Source organism: Camelus bactrianus, chromosome 8 (genome assembly GCF_048773025.1).
Source record: "Camelus bactrianus isolate YW-2024 breed Bactrian camel chromosome 8, ASM4877302v1, whole genome shotgun sequence".
Taxonomy (NCBI): Eukaryota; Metazoa; Chordata; class Mammalia; order Artiodactyla; family Camelidae; genus Camelus; species Camelus bactrianus.
The window spans coordinates 30,000,001-30,020,269 of NC_133546.1; the positions used below are offsets into that span (position 1 = coordinate 30,000,001).

A 20,269-nucleotide genomic window follows, 5' to 3' on the forward strand; every position below is an offset into this window, starting at 1 on the left:
TATTTCATGTGCATTGAATAAAAATAGAAAGCATCAACTTGATATTAATAAAATGATATTTCAGGCACTCTTTATGGAATGACATCTTGCCAACAGCTACTAATTATAACTTCTGTTCTTTAGGAGAGTAATATATTTTACTATGCCACTCATAATCTATTTTAAACATCACATGAGTTGTTCTGTGTTAACTACTAGTCTGTAGAAAATGGGGCATGAACAAATCCAGGTTTTGTGTTTCCCAATACAAAACTTTACTATTAAATAAATAATGGTTTTCTTGCTTAGTTTCAAATTTCAGAAGGGCAGGTGGTTGTTCTCATTTTATAAAATAACATGTAAAATATAAATGAGAATCGAAAGAGAAGGCTGGATTTGTATTACCCTAACTTACTAAGAAGAAGTCCTGATTTGGGAAGTCCAATAAAATCTCTATTCCGAACTCACCAACATGTGTAAAGAAAGAACACGTTGCAGAGCTATCCCCAATTATTTCTATTAGGAAAAAAGAAAAAGGCCTTGGGTACCCAGCTAGTGTGTCTCTCACCCACACAGAAGACAGGACTCTACTTGACATCTCTGATGAATAAATAACCTATCGTAACTACCATATTGCTTTAAATCTTAGAGGAAATAGTCTCAATGGTTAGGAGAGAAGAAAAGTATGTACTTATTGACATTATATATATTTAAAATTTTTAATTTTATTTTTTGTAGCTCATTTTATCTTTATTCTTCATTGAAGTAACATGGTCTCTAAGCCCAGAAGAAGTAAATGAATAAAGAATTGAATTAATTAATGTTGGATATATTGGGAATACCATGTTTTCTTTTTTGTCTTACATTAACAGTCAGCACAGAGGTTAAGAAAGTAAGACTTAAAAGACAGACCTAGGTTCAAATTATAATTCTGTTGAAAAGTCAGGGTGAATCTTGGAAAGGTGACTTAAATCACCTAAATTCAGTTTTTTTTTTTTTAAATCACACTGTGGAGATGACAATATATGGGATGTTGCAAAAGTTAAAAGAACAGCATATAAAGTATTTAACGTCATTTCTGACAAGTAGTAGGTTCTTAATACAGCTGAGCTTTCAAAGAATTACTGCTATGATGAACCATGTGTGGGGAAAGGGATTTTTGGAAGTGCCTGGGATGGAAGGCAGATATATTGGGTAGGTATGCCCAGGCACTGAGCTGGCTTGGTGGGGTTAATAATGGTGGTAGGTTGAATTTGGCTAACTATGAGAGACTGACATCAAAATAGTTCCTACTAAAGGCACAGATTATTTGTGTAAATTCTTCAAGATAGTAATGGAATTTCCATGTATAAATAGTCTGTGTTCTGCAAGAAATTCACTTGTAGCTTTCTCACTGGCAACTGTCCATGGCAGCTACTAGTTTCTCACTGGCAACTGTCCGTGGCAGCTACTAGTTTCTTTTGGAAGAGCAGCTGGTCAAGGAAAGCTCTCTCATGATTTCTGCATTTGCTGTGTTCTCTACAGCACAATTTTAAATTCTTTGTTAAATAAATTAAGAGCATAATCTAACTATACAGTGAGTATATAGATTCTGTCCACCACTATGTGGCTCACCTGAGATAATGCAATGATCATGCCTAAGTCATTTATCGTGAGTTTTTTTTGATATATATATCCATGATGTGGGCCAAATTAAATTGCGTTTTCTAGATAATCAACTAAAGAAAGAAAATTGACTATACAGTACTTGCTACTAAACTATCTGAGTGTTAACTTATTGCTATCAAATAGGATAAACATCTTATTTCTTACAGTCAGCACCAGATTAACAGCACAATTTTATATGTATTCTTCATTGAGGTAACATGAGCTCCAGGTTAGAAAAAGCTTTTCTCAGAAGACATTTCTCTTACTACATACAGATTCTCTTGCCTGATCCAGATCCACTCTTGCCATGAGCTTTATAAAATTCCACTATTCTTACATGTGATGTGATAAAGCAGGCCCTTCAAAATGTGCCAGGTGAATCCATTCTTTGGTCTCTTGCTCCAATTTAGCTTATGGATAAAGATAGAAGGAAAAGATGAAGTAAAACTATCAACTGTCACTATTTGCAGATGACATACTATATATAGAAAAATCCTAAAGACACTGCAAAAAGACTATTAGAAGTCATTAATGAATTCAGTAAAGTTTGGAGAATACAAAATTAATATACAGAAATCTGTTGTGTTTCTATACACTAACACAAACTATCAGAAATTAAGAAAAACAATCCCATTTACAATTGCATCAAAAAGAATAGAATACTAAGGGATAAATCTAACTAAGGAGTTGTAAAACTATAACAGACTGATGAAAGAAACTGAAGACAACACAAACAAATGCAAAGATATACCATGCTTATGGATTAGAAGAATAAATACTGTTTAAATTGTTTAAATGATCATGCTACCCAAGGCAATCTACAGATTCAATGATACCCCTATCAAAATACCAATGGTGTTTTTCATAGAAATAGAAGAAATAATTCTAAAATTTGTATAGAAAAATAAAACACCTCAAAGAGTCAAAACAACCTTGAGAAAGAAGAACAAAGCTAGAGGTACCATAATTTCTGATTTCAAACTGTACTACAAGGCAGCAGTAATCAAAGCAGCATGGTACTGGCACAATGAAACAGGCTAGAGAGTCTAGAAATGAACCCACACTTACATGGTCAATTAATCTAAGACAATGGAGGGAAGATTGTACAACAGGTAAAAGACAGCCTCTTCAATGAATGGTGTTGGGAAAACTAATCAGCAAAATGCAAAAGAATCAAACTGGACTACTTTCTCACACCATATACAAAAATAAACTCAAAATAGATTAAAGACTTAAATGTAAGATCTGAAACAATAAAACTAGAAGAAAACATAGGCAGTAGACTCTCTGACATCAGTCTTAGCAATATCTTTTTGGATATATCTCCTCAAGCAAAACTATGCAAATGGGAGTACACTAGATTAAAAAGTTTTTGCACAGCAAAGGAAACTATCAACAACCAAAAAAAAAGGACACCCACTGAATGGGAGAAGATATTTGCAAATGATGTATCTAGTAAGGAGTTAATATCCAAAATATACAAAGAACTCATACAACTCAACATCAAAAAAAAAAAAAAAAAAAACCAAAACAAACAAACAAAAAAGCAGCCTGATTAAAAAATGGGCAGAAGACCTGAAAAGACATTTTTCCAATGGAGACATACAGATGGTCAATGGGTACATGAAAAGATGCTCAACATCACACTAATCATCAGGGAAATATAAATCAAAACCACAATGAAATATCACCTCATTCCTGTCAGAATGGCTGTTATCAAAAAGACAACAACTAAGTGTTGGCAAGGATGTGGATAGAAGGGAACCTTTGTGCCCTGTTGGTAGCAATGTAAATTGGTGTGGTCAGTATGGAAAATAGTATGGAGGGTCCTCAAAAAATTAAAACTAGAACTACCATATGGTCTTGCAATTCCATTCCTAGGTATTTACACAAAGAAAATGAAAACTGTTATTTGAAAAGATACATGCACTCCTATGTTCATTGCAGCATTATTTATAATATCTAAGATACTGAAGCAACCTAAGTGCCCACTGATAAATGGATGGATAAAGAAGATGTGGTATATATACATAATGGAATACTACTCAGCCATAAAAAGAAGTAAATCTTGCCACTTGTGAAAACATGAATGGACCTAGAGGGTATTATGTTATGTGAAATAAATTAGACAGCAAAAGACAAATGCCATACAACTTAACTTACATGTGAAATCTAAAAGTGAAACAAATGAACAAACACAGCAACACAGAAAGAGTCAGAGATACAGAGAAGAAACAGGTGGTTGCCAGAGAGGAGGAGGTTGGGGAGATAAGAGAAATAGGTGATGGAGATTAAGTACAAACTTCCAGTTACAAAATGAATGTCATAGGTATGAAATGTACAGTGTGGGGACTACAGCCAATGAAAATGTAATATCTTAGTATGGTGACAGATGGTAACTAGAACTAGACTTATCATGGTTATCATTTTGTAAGTTATATAAATATGTTGTGCACCAGGAACTAACATAGTATTTTGGGTCAATTATACTTCAAAACCAAACAATCTCATAGAAAAAGAGATCAAATTACCAGAGGTGGTTACCAGAGGTGGAGGGTTGGGGGAGGGGGAAATGGGGACTAACCAGGAACTAACATAATGGTGTAGCTCAGTTATATGTCAAAAACCAACCAACCAACCAAACACTCATAGAAAAAGAGATCAGATTTGTGGTTATCAGACAGAAGGGTGGGGGTTGGGGGAAGGGCATCAACATGGTCAAAGGTAAAAACATCCAGTAAGATAAATTAAGTACTAGGGATGTAATATACAACAAGATAAATATAATTAACATTGCTGTATGTTATATATGGAAGTTGTTAAGAGAGTTAAATCCTAGGAGTTCCCATCACAAAGGAAAAAAATACACTTTTTCTTTCATATCTATATAAGATGATGGATGTTCACTAAACTTGCTATGGTGATCATTTCATGATTTATATAAGTCAAATCATTATGCTGTACACCCTAAACTTATACAATGCTGTATGTCAATTATATCTTAATAAAACTGGAACAAAAATTTATTTAAAACTAAAAAATGAATATAGAAAGATATTAAAAAGAGAACTGAGAATAAGTAAGAGTTACGTTCTTACTTGTATCTTGCTTTATAATCTCATTTCAAAACTTGAAGTAGAAACTAGTCTGAGAAAGCCTGACATAATAGAAGTATGGCGTATTTTTCCACAACAGGAGAAATTTTAGAAGATGAAAAAAGAAGAAAAGTCTGAAGATACTCTGTGTAACAATTTTTATGCTTAACCTAATGCAGGGTAAAGAGAAAACACTCTTAGAATTAAGTGGGAGGCACTTATGTTTAAGAGCAGCATAAAGAAACTCTATATAGCATTTATAAAATGAAAATGTTTGCTATATTGGAAATAAATTTATTTATAAAATAATTATATACATTTTAGAAAAAGTATATAGATATTTTTTAAATCCCCATAATTGAACACTTTTTTTATAGAAGAAAAATCACTATTATCTAGTGCTCCAGGAGAATATTAAAATTTCCTGGATCTAGCAACTGAACTGAACAGCACGTATAGCAGTTGGAAATACACTTCCCTGTGGGACAAGTATAAAGCAAATGAACATTATAAGGCTGGTATAACTTTGTAACTGGAAGATTGGTCCTTTTGTTATCAGGGACACTGGGAGATTTAAAATCCACAGATGTGACAGGGAAAGACACGAATTGAGTTTTCTTATTATAAATTTGTTTAAATCATATGAAGTATTGATCATTGACAGAACAAGAACTTGGAGCCATTGTTGTTGACAGTCAGAATGAAAATTTCCTTTAAAAGAAATGTTCAGAAAGTGATTCCATTATTTTCTCTCTCACAGATTTTAATGTGTTATTGTAATTTTTTCGTGCTTCACATAAAATGTGATTTTTTTCAAGTTTAGTTCTAGATAATTAAAGAATTAATTTAATTCAGTCTGTCAGATTAGTGTTTAGGTTGCAAGTTTCTATGCATTATCTAGTTAATCATATTCATGTTAATAATTTAGTTTGAAAACAACATTAAAACTAGTTGGATTACATTGGAAATCCACTTCAATTATTATTAAAATGTGCCATTTTACTTGAGAAGAGTGACCATGTATATACCAATATTGAATATGATAATATAAATGTGTATTACATATTACACTTCGTCTCTCCCATCCCAACAAACTTGATATTTATTTTTATTTTACATGTGATGTATTTTCATTAAATATTGTTGAAATAGATAGAAAAAAGTTTAAAATCATATATTCCCAAACATAACCAATCTTTACTTTCTGGCATATTTGAAAAGCCACCATTAGCTTTTGAGATAACTATTAAAAAACTAGAGCACAAGCAAAAATTCTAGTTAAAATGCTATTAAGCTTTAGACACACATAAGACGTTAAAACCAGAAATACTGGCATGTGTAAATACATTAAAATAGGTAAATATTGAAATAAAAGGCACTGAAATAATTTACATTTCTATTTGTTAGAAAGAATTAAGGCCACTGATATAAATTCCCCCAAGGAAAATATTAGCATAATATAACAGTCCTCCCTAAATTTACAAATAACCTTTTTAGATTAGAATTTATATAAGATCCAAGAATTCTATTTAACTACTGATATTCAATGTATGTTCAGCTTGGCATTATTGAATCCAGAAGCTGTTAGTAAAACAAAACAAAACCAAACTGCTCTCCATTTATTGCACATGTGAGTAAGACTTGAGCTCATTGTCACCGCTTCCAGGTTCTGTAGTGCAAGAGAAAGTTACAAAGCAAGATGCCCATGGATTTGTGCAAAAACTCGGAAGAGAAAAGTCAGTCGTAATTCAAGGCTTACAGTGTTTGTCCAGCTGATTATAAACTCAGGAAGATTCTAAAAAAATTTAATAAGCCCAGATCTTTAATCTGTCACAAAGGCAATGTCAACTTTCGGTAAAACTGCAAACTCTGAGATGGGCAAAATAAAATAAAATCTGCCTTGGGAGCTTCATTGTAGGTCTTCAATGAACTGACTAAAGCATGCTGAGGATTTTCTCAGCTGTTCTTGGCTCAGCGGGATGGAGACAAAAACAGCAGGCAAACAGCAGAGGGTGGATAGATAGTGTCAGAGAGAGTGAAGAGTAGCACTAGCAGTTGCAAAAAAGGGAAAAAAAAGTCAGTCTTTCTCATTGGAAGTGAGACAGAGATGGAACCCAGAACTAATGGCTAAGTTAGTATACGTACAAACACACTCCATGCCCTCGCGCGCATGCCAGTGTTTGCAGCCGTCACACTTCTTCCCCGTGGCTCCAGGTCGGCACGTGCAGATCCCCGTCACAGGGTCACAGGGAACAGGCAGCGAGCCATGCGAGTCACACTCACATTCTTGGCAGGAGCCTCCAGGGCTGCTTGGGCTGCCGGTATAGCCAGGGGCACACCTGAAGTTAAACAATGACAAAACAAAGGAGGTTAATAATAAGTCATGTCTCAAAATTGTTGTTGCTGTGTGTGTGTGTGTTGTTTTGAGTGAAACAAAATTGGTACCAAAAGTCAAGAGATCAGGGGTTAGCAGACTTTTCCTGTAAAGAGCCAGATGGTAAATATTTTAGGCTTTGCAAGTCAAGAAGCAAAATCAAACTCTTGCAGTGAAAGAGAAAGAACTTTTCAAACATTTTTGGTTGATGGAATTCAAAACGTAATAATAATCAAGTACAAATTGTTCTATAATAATAATATACTGATGTAAAATCAATCCAATAATAAGGAGAATGGGATTCTTGTTGTATCAAATTTACTTAACTACGGGTCAAGTCTAGTGCTTCCTATAATCAATGTTTGCCTATAATAACCATTCCTAGCTTGAGTGGCACACAGAATTATCATTGCCATATTCGGCAGGCCATAATTTGCCCACTATGCTCCAGACCATAAACTTTTTTTTGCAGCTTTCATTTCTAAATTAGAAATGAATACAATTTTATATTGACTCCTGGGCTTTCCTAGGATGCATCTGAGAGATCAAAATGACCAAATAATTCAACTTATTAATTTTGCGAATGAACAAAAAGAAACAATTAAGTGGCAATAAACTACTATTTTTTATTTAATTCTTTTGGTCTTTCTAGTACATCTTCCCCAAGATGGATTTTTCACTGTGTATCCATGAAGCGAGATAATGTTATGCAAATAAAATATGTAATACCAGTCTCGGAACTTAGAAAGGAAATCCAACTGGATGATCCCAAAATGCCATCTGTTCATTGACTTTTCTGTCCTTCTGTGTAACCATTCACCTAAGTATATACCACTGTCAGATGTACTACTGGAAGTTTGGTAACTTTACAAGATGCTGGCAAGACCATATGCTCTGGTTTACCTTGGATGGTCCCAGGTTGTCTGTTGTTTTGGCTTAACTATTAAAAACATGTCCCGGATTGGACAATAAATTATATATATAATCAGTCTAAATATAATCAAATCAGAGTTTTTGTTCAAGAAGTAAATAAGGGAGAAAGTTGGGAGACAGCAGGATATGGAAGCCAAAAGTTGTAAACACTAGCCAAATAATCTTGGACCATATTTAGTGGCGTAAAAGTGTAGAAATTTACATGGCTGATTGTGAAAGTTAACTCATCCTATGCTGGTTAGGAAAAAAAAAAAACAAGAAGAAAGCTACCCACAATGTTAGGTTCTTATACATTTATGGTTTTAATACTTTATTTCTTATACATTTATGGTTTTAATACTTTATTTATAAATGCTCAATACAAGTATCATTTAAGTAAGTCCACTTGAATTGTCTCTGAACATTTGCAGGTGAAGTAATTCAATTCTAAGCAGGTTCAGATTGATTAAATATTCAAAAAGTTTATTATGAGAGTAATGAAGATACAGCATGAGTAGAGGTTTCTGTGATACAGGGACACTCAAGATATTTAAGCAGTTTTAGACCTGAGCTGATGAGTTTGGGCAGGTCATAAGGTGATTTGAATGATTTAAGAGGCTCTCAGAAGTGAAACAAATTTATTTGGAAGGTTACAATAAAAATATAAGGAAGAACTTTGGTTTAATTTAGCTGAATAAAAGCAATTTTTCGGGGAAAATATATAGCTGATATAACCAATCATTTATATGTTAGAGATGATGAATGTGAAGCTGTAACAATATTTGAGAACTGCAAAAACAATTCAAGCCATTCCCATTTGATAGTATATGACCCTGCTCATCTCTATGCTATAGAAACTGTCAACTCTTATTGATTAAACATGAAAAGATATTAAAAAAATAAATTTCCTGTAATCATTCTGCCTTAAGACAGTAATTGTCATTTCAGTGTACCCTTCCTTTCTGTTCTATATACATGCTTTTGTAGATAGTGGAAACTCCAATTTATAAATGTAGCTATACTATCAGATATTTTTTCATAAATTATGGCAGATAATCCCCTTGGTGTCCAGGGATGGTTTTAGTCATCATCCTCTGGTGTTTACAAGGGCATGAGATGAATATTTGCCTAAGCATGAATACTAAAGCACGCTGGTGGATACTAAAACACATATATTTACATTTTATATAATATACATATATATTATATAAAATTCACAACAAATGGAAATATTTTTGGATTTTGTACTGCTTTTAGTTACTTAATTGTTACTAATTTCTGTTGGCATGGAAATTGTGAATGTACTGTTTTTTATATATGTATGTATATGCAAGTAGTAGATATTGTGTTTAGAGTTAGCACATACAAAATTATTTAGAAATATGTTTTGTAAATATATAGAAATTATAGAAACCACATTAGAATTTATAAAACTTAATTATTTAGTTATCTCTTTATTTCCATTATTAACACAACCATTGCTGGTTATAGTAAAAGAAGATTCTTAAATGGGTGATGATAAAATTAATAACGGTTTATATCTGCAAAGAGATTTGTAGTTTAAGGATGTGCTCCTAGAAGAGTCCAGCAAAGGACTGATTGAAACAGGAAATGGAAAAGCAAATATCCAAGCAACAGTGTGATTCCCGATGATGTCCCAGTCTTAGTCTGATTCCACAGAAAACTCTGGGGCATAAATAACATCTGAGAATTTATTCAGCTTTGGGGCAAAGGAGCTTGACTTTTGTACTCCCACACTAGTGAGTCACAGGCTCTGAGCCACTGCAGGAAGGTGGAGTAAATTCTCAGGCCTTTTTGCCTCTCCTGTGGGAGAGGAGACTTCCGTGTAGGTACTCAGGCCGGGTATCCTCTACACACCTGGTCTTCACAATGTTCGTGTGACGTAGGTGGAGCATCAGCTATACTGATGTTACACGTGAGAAAAATGGGACCCAGCAAAGTTTGTGGAGCTCAGCCAAGTCCATGGGTCTTTATAACACTTTATACTGTTATTGATCATGCTAAAATTATCATGTTCGTATAATTTTAATAGTTAATTTCAGTTGCTCTCTGCTACTTTAAAGATAATAATCTAAAACTTACTAAAAATGGTGGTGATTAGTTTGAATACCCAAGATATAGATATATTGGGTATCTTATAGAAAATATGGACCAAGAAAATATAAATTACAACTTTCCTAAATAGTTGGTCTAGAATTGTGTTTCTTAACTTATTATTTGTATTACAGTTAGAATTCAATTTAATAGCTATATACACGAGTTATCAGAATTTGTAAAAAATATGGTGAGAGGAAGCACTTAAATAATTTTGCATGCTGAAAGGAGAACCAAATAAACAGTACTATTTGGGTTGTTCTAATTAAGAATGCTTGATACCATTTATATTCTGAATTATGTATACACTTGCTAGCATAATGCCATAGTGCTCAGAGCAGTGATGGGCATGCAGCTAGTGGTAGTCAGTGTTTTCCAGTGAACTAAAATGAGAACAATGTGTGGCCAGCTTTTTGCTATTGTTAATTACCGATAAGCTTTTGGAAATTGATTTGATTGATTTGTTCCTGTACAACACTCCCTTACCCCTCTCTTCCTCTCTAATATAATCTAATACATGTTAGTATATATATGTATATACACATATAAAACACACTAAAACATAAACTAAATAATTGTGAAATGATTTGGAATCTTAGAAAAAGTCTAAATATAGCATGGAAGTAAACAATTTTCTTTGGATAAAGTCGTAAGATAAGAAAATAGTTTTGAAAGTATATAAACTACTAGAGAATATGAAAATAATGACATTAGGAAGATAATGAATCCTTTTCTGTCATTACGTGATCTCTCTGCATCATTACTCTACATGTACCGTGACTGTTCCTACCGTTCGCAGTACTGGCCCTCGTACCCCTGCGGACAGGCTGTGCAGCGGTAATCATCCAGGCCCTCCATGACACAAGAGGGGCTGAAACTAAACCAGAAAAAGAAAGACTGTGAAAAACATTTTAACTTATTTATTTATAAATTTAAGCAGATCTATCTATTACTGAGATAATTGGAACTATTTTGGGATGGTTATAAGTGCTGTATTTATAATTATTCATAAGTTCCTACTCAAGGGTAGGATACCACAAATACATATTTCCAGTAACAGCAAATAAATATTTTTTTTAATTAATTAACAATGCATCACACTGACCATGTTAAACCTTGACAACCATGAAAATATTAAACATCTAGCAAAAGTGTCCTATTTTTCATGAATCAAAAGAAAAACATGATGAGAATTCTTGCACATTTGTGGGACAGTAGAATAAAATTACCAAATAACTTTCAGGTAAAAAATAAAAGGAAGGCATAAAAGCTATATAATTTTTTCTTGAAAATTCAGCCCAAATTGCCATTGGCACTTCAATGTGTGAAGCGTGAATAGATGTTTCACTTAAAATAAGAGTACCTTTTCTAATTTATATACTGATTTCAAACTATATTTTAATTTAAACACAAAATAAAGTGATTTAGTGTGAGGAAGGAAGAAGGGAAAGTTCTCTGCACGAAAATGAATAAGATTTTCTAACAATGTTACAATCTTTTCTAATAGGCAGGTCTCATATAACATGTCCTGTCTTTACAACACCACTGGTAGACCATGGCCAGTCATTTTACCTGACAAAAGAAAGACTAGATGAGACTCAAAAACTAAACTATGCTAAAATGTACTTTTAGGTTGTTACAAACTTCTCTCAAATATAAGTAGTGATGCATTCCCTGGACAAAATGCCTGGTGCACTAGAAACTTAGGAAGAAAAAACATGTATATTTGTTGCAAAATGGTAATGCTGCAAACCCACCTTCTTTTTTGTTGGTCCACAAAAAAGCAATTAAGTATTTAGACCAGAGTCACAACTTCTATCAGTCAGGTACCATTAGGATCCTATTTTAATTGTCTTCTAATGCATTAAATCAATAGTATATGAATGAGTAACAAACTCTAACCTTTGCAAAATATGTGAACAAATTGATCTACTACTCATAGCCTCATTATCCAACCATTTTTCTTTGCCTTCACAAAAATAGACTAACAAACACATAATTGACACATCCTGGCAAGCTGTTAGCTCTTTAATTTAAAGCTTGATGCCGAGTTCATCTACATACACACATACACACACACACGCAAACTCACATACATACATAGACACTTGGAAGCAGATTTTTAGATGTTCAAGTGAAACTCTATAGAGCCAACATAATTAAATTATATTCCTTTATAGTAACATATCTGTCTCAATTATTATGCAGGGATGTTGTAATTCTCCTTAGATAGTTGATATAAAACTTTTTTGAATTATATGATGACGGACTGAAACTTTTCCTTACATCACATATAGGGACCTATGAAGGAGGAAGCAGGAAATACATCTTACTCGAAGTTAGAATTTACTCTTTATGCTCTCAAATCCCTCATCGCCTCCAAATACGCATATTGTTTGCCAGGCCACTCAGAAATTCTAGTGTTTTTCTCTTGGGGGCCATCTTTTACATTACCTTAGATTTGTTAATTCCAAATTGGCCTCAACAGTCTCTAAGATTTAGAGTCTGCTACTCTGTGTCATCCCCTGTGGAGACTATGGGAATGAATTAGCTTCCTGGATCCCCTCCCCCTTACCCCAGTTCACTAGTTGCTCCTTTTCAGTCTCCTTTCCTGGATCTATGTCATGTCCTTGACCTCTTAATAGGCTTCAGAGTTCAGTCTTCAGATTTCTCCTATCTTGTCCCATCCTGTCTTCTCTCCCTAAAACAATCTCATTCAGTCTTAAAAGCTTTAAATATTCCATCTGTCTTAATGGATCTAAAACTGAGCTCCTATCCTCCAAAAATACTACTGACCTCTCTGTAGTTTCCCCAGCTTAGTCAGTGGCCATGCTTTGCTTCCATTTGCTCTGCCATACACCACAGAGTCAACTTTGTTTCCTTCTTTCTCTCACATTCCACATGGATTTTATCTGCAAATGCTCCTGGTGTTACCAGCATTGTCACTGTATTATCCTGTTCTAAGCCAGCTCTTGTCATGAGAAGATCTTTAGCCTTCAGGACATTTAGTTACTCACTGGGGCTTCCCTGACCCCATCTCCTGTCATCCTTCCCCTGCCACCATTCAGTCTGCCCCAGCTGCCCTAGGTCCTGGCTGTCTGCCAAGCATGGGCCTGTCTCCTGGCCATTGCACTCGCTTTTTCCTCTGGGTGGGCTGCTCTTCCCCCAGATAGTCACATGACACTCTACACTACTTCATTCAAGGTGCTCAACAAGCCTCTCCTGTTCGTGAAGATCTTCACCGAACACCCTAACTAAAAGGGTACCCCATTCACTCCAAATTCAGTGATGCTTCTTTGTTTCTCCTGGCAACACTGTCACTATCTGATATTACATTACATATCTGTTTGTGTTTTTTCAGCTTTGTTAAAGTACAACTGGCAAATAAAATCGTAATATATTTAAGTGTACATGTGATGATTTGATATCTATGTAAGGTGTGAAAGGATTCCCACCGTCTAGATAATTAACGCGTCCACCACGTCATATATTTACCTTTTTTGTGTGTAAGAACACAAGTTCTACTCTCCTAGTAAGTTACCATTTTACAATAATGTATTATCAACTATGGTCACTATGTTATATATTAGATCCTTAGACCTTATTCCTTTCATAACTGAAAGTTTGCACCCTTTCATCACCCTCTCCCAATTTCTCCCATTCCCCAGCCCCGGCAACCACTATTGTACACTTTGTTTCTAGAGTTTGTTTATTTGTTTGTTTTTAAATCACTCATAATTGAAACCACACAGTTTTTGTTTTTCTCTGTTTGGCAAAAATTGCTGAGCACGTTTGGAGAAAAGCAAGAAACTCAAACTTGGCCTCACTGTAGAAAGGGGGGAGCCTGGAAAGAGGAGTCAGACTGCACAGGGTTCCTAATACTCTGCTAAAATATCTGACCTTTCCTGGGTAGGCAGCGGGAAAGTCTTGAGAGTATGTGAGTAATGCTGTCTGTACTCTCACAATGGTTAAAAGTTTATCGTATCTGTTTTGAGAGATACTGAAGACTTGAACTAACATGTGGGTGAGTTAGTAATCACTCATCACGCTTTACCCTTTCCTTTTCATCGACTACACTGGTTGAAGTCATGGAAGAGAGATATCTCAGCCTCCTGCATCTATATTTCAGAATCTATTTTTCTGTCTCAGGAAGAAGTCTCTCTTCCTTGCCCTGGCTGGTTTCTTTGCTTTGCATTTTAACCCTTCTCTTCCCACCACATACAGGTCTTTGCTTCGTTAACTAATGTTCCAAGCTTTAGGCTGTGACATTAAAGAGTCCTGAAATCACTTTAGTGGGTTTCGACTAAAATTTCTTCTAATACTGCAAGAAAATAAAAACTGAATAAAAGTTACAGTATATAATATGTTTATTTAGATATCTATGCACTTTTTGTGTGTGTGTGTTCTAGCTTATCATTCAGCAAAAGGTTTTCTTCAATGGTTGTGATCAATAAAGTTCAAAAGCCATTGAACCAGCCACTTTGATTTGGTATTTTGATTCTTACAAGGTCCTTTGCATTAAAAAATATACTTAAATTACATAAATCATATAAAACAAAATGAAACAAATATGAACACGCTTTTTTTTATTGATCCTGCTAATCAAAGTAGGATTCTTTCTTTTCCTTCTTGAAATTTCTTAGAGCTGTTAACTCACACCCTTGTAACCCAATGTCTGCTTTCACTGTTGATTGTCCAAATCTGTCAGGGACCCTCACAATTAATTGTCACTGGATGTACTTAGTCTCCCTTGGGAGGGCAACATCTGAGCTCATTCACTGCTGCTCTTTTCTCTCTGTTCTTGCCTCTTTTTTTTCTGGTTTCTTTAATGTAGGTAGTCCTGTCTTTCCTTCTTCCTATGTGCCCCGTGAGTAACATTACCCTGGGAAATCTTATTCATAATTCGTTCATTAACATATCTCTTCCTTCATCTGCCCTTCCAAATTTTAGATTTTCATTTCTTGCAGCTATTTGCATATTGTCATTTAGAGAGAACTTTCATATCAATTTAACCTGTTTAAAACATAAATTGTCTCCTTCTTCTGCTGCAGCTCTTCCCTGGTTTCTCCACTTCAGTTAATGGCACCACAATTTTGGGGGTCAGTCTGGCTACAAACCCCTGGCTTCAACTAATGCCTTGCCCAAACCTGTCATATCTAATTAGTTATCAATTCTGCAGAGCTGCATTCAACAATTTTCTCACATCCATCCCCTCGTCTCTATTCTTGTTGCTATTACCTACTTTCAGGTTCTAATTATCTTTTGCCTAAGCTAGGGCAATAGCTTTTTAATCAGTCTCTTTGCTTTTCTTATTTGCCTGTTTCAATTCATTATACTCAATTCCATCATAATAGTCTTCCTAAAGTGTGGCTCTGGTCACATTAACTTTTTTTTTTAATAAAAACTTAGGTTTTTTTTTAGTGTTTCCTCATTACATAGACAATTAAATAGCAATTTCTTAGACTGGTATTCAAGAATTTCTACAGTATGGCCTCCATTCTCTCATTCATTTTCATCTGTAATTATGAAATTCTATTTGAACACAAGCTCCAAACTCTCTTACCAGTCTTTAAATATGCCTTGTGTTTTTCTGTTTCTAAGCTTTTGCTCATAAAATTTTCTACTATCTCCATCAGGAAAAGTCCTTCAATCTACTGTTTAAAATTTATAGTAAATACTACTACTTCTTTTAATATGTTCTTTAAGCTTTCAAAATCACGTGTGGTATTTTGTGCCTTTGAATTCTCTTTACATCTAAACTGACTTCTCTGAAGATACATGTTTTATTGTGAGCCTCTCCAAGAGATATTATGCTTCTTTTTTTTTTTTTTTTTACAACTCCTGTAGCTTTTGTTATAGTTCACCCAACAGGAAATTATCAATCAATTATTGAATTTTTCTAATCCAGATGACTCACATTTGAATAAACAATAACATGAATAGCATTCTCTTGTTCAGATCTGGTCATTAGAGGGAGATTAGGAAAAGAAAAATAAAAATAGTATTTTTCATACACCTACCACTTGGTGCTTAGATAAACAATAAGTTCATTAATTTTACCCTCATCAATATCCCACTCACCTAAAAATTTACATTTGCTACCCAATACAAGACTTGTGATTCTATTCAACAAAAAAGAGGTGCTTGCAGAGTAAAGGGAAGCAATTTATATGAAAATGTTTTCAAAATGTATACAAAAGCAAAGATGGAAAAAAAAAAAGAACTTAGTGGGCATAAGTGGAAACAATCTCTTTACCTGAATTGCTTTGTGGTTCTTATACACTCAAGATAAGATGTCCAGGATTCTAATTCTGAAAAGTACTATATATATATATATATATATATTTTAAAGCAAATTCTTAGGTAAATGCCCTACCATGTAGAGATTCAAGTCTATAAATCACTTAGCAGAAAGTGTAGATAGCCTTAGCAAAAAGGTAAGTGAAAACACCTAGGGGTTTTCATCAATATATAAACCAATGCAGAATGTTGACAGCACTGAAATAAAATATTCCAGCATTTGTTTCCCCTTATGACTGTGTTTCCATGGTACCAAGCTTGGACTATCTTAACAGAAAGGGGGCTGTGATTCTGGGAGATACTGACTTATTTTGGAGCATAACAGTAAGTCACCCTGCTTTAACAGCACTATTTTTCAGTTATTTCCTTGATAATTCTTTACCAGTTGTGAATTAAAAACACAAAAAGAAAGAAAACAGCCACTAAATTTATGTAATATGCACCATACAATCCTTCATAGCTGAATTTATGGCAGAACTCTATGCAAACACTAGACCTTTCTAAAAATTTATAACATTATGCACATTTGTACACATATGTATTTCATGAATATATGTTAATATTGATATTTGCATTTCAATTAATAAGTATTATTTACTTGGGGCAGAGTTTTAAAGGAAAAATGAACCATAGAGTACTAGGTGCTCACTTCTGCCTTTTTTTAAAGTGATCAATATTCCTACATCACCTTTTAGATGCTCTAAGTTTTAAAAAAATTTTTTTGGTTTGCTTTGTAGGGGAGGTAATTAGGTTTATTTACATAATTTATTGATTTATTTTGATGGTAGTCCTAGGCATTGAACCCAGGACCTCATGCATGCTAAGCACACACTCTACCACTGAGCTATACCCTCCCCCCTTGTTATGTTTTTATATTGTTAAAAAAGTCTACCTTAAATTGAGATTTTATCTACATGAAAAAAAATAGCCAAATCAGAGAAAGCCCATGTGCTACACAGATGGTGTTACTGATTGGGAAATATGATAATATTTCTTAATCTTACTTGTTGCTGGGAGAAATCAGAGGGCAAGCACATTGCTGACAGTCATTTGGCAACCCCTTGACTATTCCATAGTATCCAAGAGCACATCGGTCACAGAAATCACCAGCAGTGTGATGTTGACAATTCTGTAAAGGAAAAGGGATGTTTGTTTTTAAATTAATGAGAGGTAGAATATAATTTATCACACAGTTCTCCACCTATGAATGTGTGTGAGCTCCTGTGAACACACACACACACACACACACACACACACACATCTGTGACAGAGAATTTAGTTCTTAAACATACATATTTTTAAAGAAACTCTTTTATTTGAGACCTTAATACTGGGTCGTTGTAGCTGTACTGACAGTAAGAGTTTCTGTTCTTTTCCCTGCATCAATCTGCATAAATGTTTCTCTTAACTTGGGGAATAGACGTCACAAATTTCTAAAATTGATTATATCACCTGGCCATTCATGTTTCTTCTCTACAAGGTGCTAAAGACAGTACTAAAAGTCAAGAGTCTTGGTGCATGCCTGTCAGTGGGCTTTTTAAAACCAAACCAAGGTGGAAAGCATAAATGTTTTAAGAGACAGCAACAGAAAAAAAAAGAATCCCCCAAAATAGGGGAAAAAAGTCAGCCTATTTACCATATTAAGAAAGTTATTTATCTGATTCTTGCCAAACGTTGACCATTCTTTATAGATAGAGAGAACCCAATCTGAAACCAGGAATCTCAGGTCAATATTTTCTTTTCATGCATGCATAAGGGGCACTTGGGTATTATGCTTTGTGTTTTTAGACATTTCCATAAGGAAATGAAAACAGTTTCAGAATATTGTGTAAACAGTTTTGAAGTTAAAATTCTCATAAAGTGGAATTATATTTAACAATATATTCAGCAATCATTCACTTAATAAGAACTTTGGAAGAGCTACATGCCAGGCACTGAGAAAGGTACTAAGAGAAATCCAGTGGGGAGAAAGGTAAAATAACATTCTACCCTACAAGAATTTATTTCCACTTACGGAAATTTCTTTTAAATGGCAAATAAGAAACATGGGAGCACTATTGACTGCTGTTTAGTGGAAATGTGACATCTGATGTTGGGAGCTGAGAAAAGGAATAAATAGAGAGGATTTGGAGTTGGATTTTAGCTTGATTTTATAAGACAGGATTTGGAGTGATCAGAAGGATGACTTCTTATAAACATTTTTTTTTTAAGTTGAGAAGCAAAAAAAGTCAGTAACAAAATAGTTGTATACATATGTTAGTGAAACCATCTCCTGATCAACTCAGCTGAAACCACAGAGCCACTAGCAGGTATAGTAAACTTCCCTTATGCTTCATTCAATCAATCAAGAATATTTATTTTTCATGTGTCTTCTAATGGCCAGTGTTTGGTATACACGGTAATTCACCACAAACAGTATCTGAAGTCACTTCCTCTGCAGATATTGCCATAAAATTTTATTTTTTAGAACTTTGGTTGACTCTTTTTGAGAGTTTTTATGCTATTGTCTGGGATGAAACCAGGACATTATTATGATGAATTTTAGACCATTGTTTTGTTTTGTCCTGTTTACATTTTTGACGTTATATTTGAAAATGTATTGTGTTACTTACAGATATATTTTATAATTCACTGTTAAGTGGATCCAGTTTTCTAATATGATAGGATACCAACCTCAGATATTCTAATTCCCCGCCTCACTCTTAGCAGATTTTAGCCTCCTGTTTTCAGAGAAAAGGAAGCCCTCACTTTGGTGTTCCCTCATCTTCCTGGCCAACAACACACTATCCTGCCTGCATTACTTTCCATCCCTTCAACATTTAGTTCTGTCCACAGGAAGCGGTATTTTGTTCTTTGCCTAAAGTTGCTCTCTTCCTAAACTCTGGTTGAGGAAGAAGGTCCTCCTGTCTCCCATTTCCTCCAACATCTGCATTTTCTCCATCTTTGATGGCTTATTCCCACTGACAGCTGAGGTTGATCAGGCCTTTCCGATCTCAAAAACATCCCTGGGGTCTCATGTTTCTGGAAAACTTCCATCCTACCTTTGATAAGCTTTTTAAAAGCACTGTTTACACTCCTGCTTTCTACCTCCTCATCTCCTTTTCACTTCTTCACTCTTTAAACTGGCTTCTGATTTCACTATTGAAAGATAATTCCAGGGTCACGCATAAGATCTTTGTTGCTAAATCAAAATTTACTGATAATAATCAATTTTCATGATACATGAATTTTTCTGCAGCAGCTGTTATTGCTGGCCACTCTTTCTTTGAAATTTTCTCTTTCTATGGTTTCTTTAATAGCACAGTATGTTAATTTTTTTCCTACCTCTCTTTCTTATTTTCCTTCATGAATTCTTCCTCCCTCTTCTGTTGAATAGGATTGGAGTCCTTGATTCTAACTTTGGCTCTCATCTCTTTTATTTTCTACACGTTCTACCTTGGTGATTTCAACCATTAGTATAACTTCAGCTATAATCTCTGTTCCCCAAACTCTAAATTTGATATATTCAGCCTAGATTTCTACCTAGAATAAGTTCCAGACTTACACTTCTAATTGATTCTTAGATCTTATCGTACAACGTGAAAGCATTTGAATTTGAAATGTCAAAATTAAGCTCATCTCTTTTAAATCCTGCTAATACTTTTGTACTTTCCATTTCATTTGAGGTCACTGTCATCTCTCTGGCATGGCAAAGAAGACCTTTATAATCTGGCCCCTGCTTACATCTCCAGCCTTAAGTGTAGCCACTGCAACCTTTGCACACTATGCTAAAGCCATCTGAAATTCTTAAATTCTCAGGGACCATCTGAAATTCTCAAATCATGCAGTGCTCTCTCTTACCTCTGGG

General features: G+C 34.5%; 1 protein-coding gene and 1 long non-coding RNA gene across 2 annotated transcripts in view; one reads left to right on the forward strand and one right to left on the reverse strand.

The window, feature by feature from the left end:
* LAMA2 (laminin subunit alpha 2) overlaps positions 1-20,269 on the reverse strand; it is a 516,774-nt gene that overhangs the window by 139,856 nt on the left and 356,649 nt on the right. Inside the window, exons 30-32 of the mRNA XM_045524726.2 lie at positions 17,427-17,551; positions 10,913-10,999; positions 6,867-7,060 (exon numbers count right to left, since the gene is read on the reverse strand). Coding sequence (XP_045380682.1) covers positions 6,867-7,060; positions 10,913-10,999; positions 17,427-17,551 — 406 coding nt within the window. The remainder of the gene's footprint in view (positions 1-6,866; positions 7,061-10,912; positions 11,000-17,426; positions 17,552-20,269) is intronic.
* The window catches only part of LOC141578355 (uncharacterized), an 83,942-nt gene that overhangs the window by 45,721 nt on the left and 17,952 nt on the right, over positions 1-20,269 (forward strand). The gene's annotated exons all lie outside the window — the stretch shown is intronic.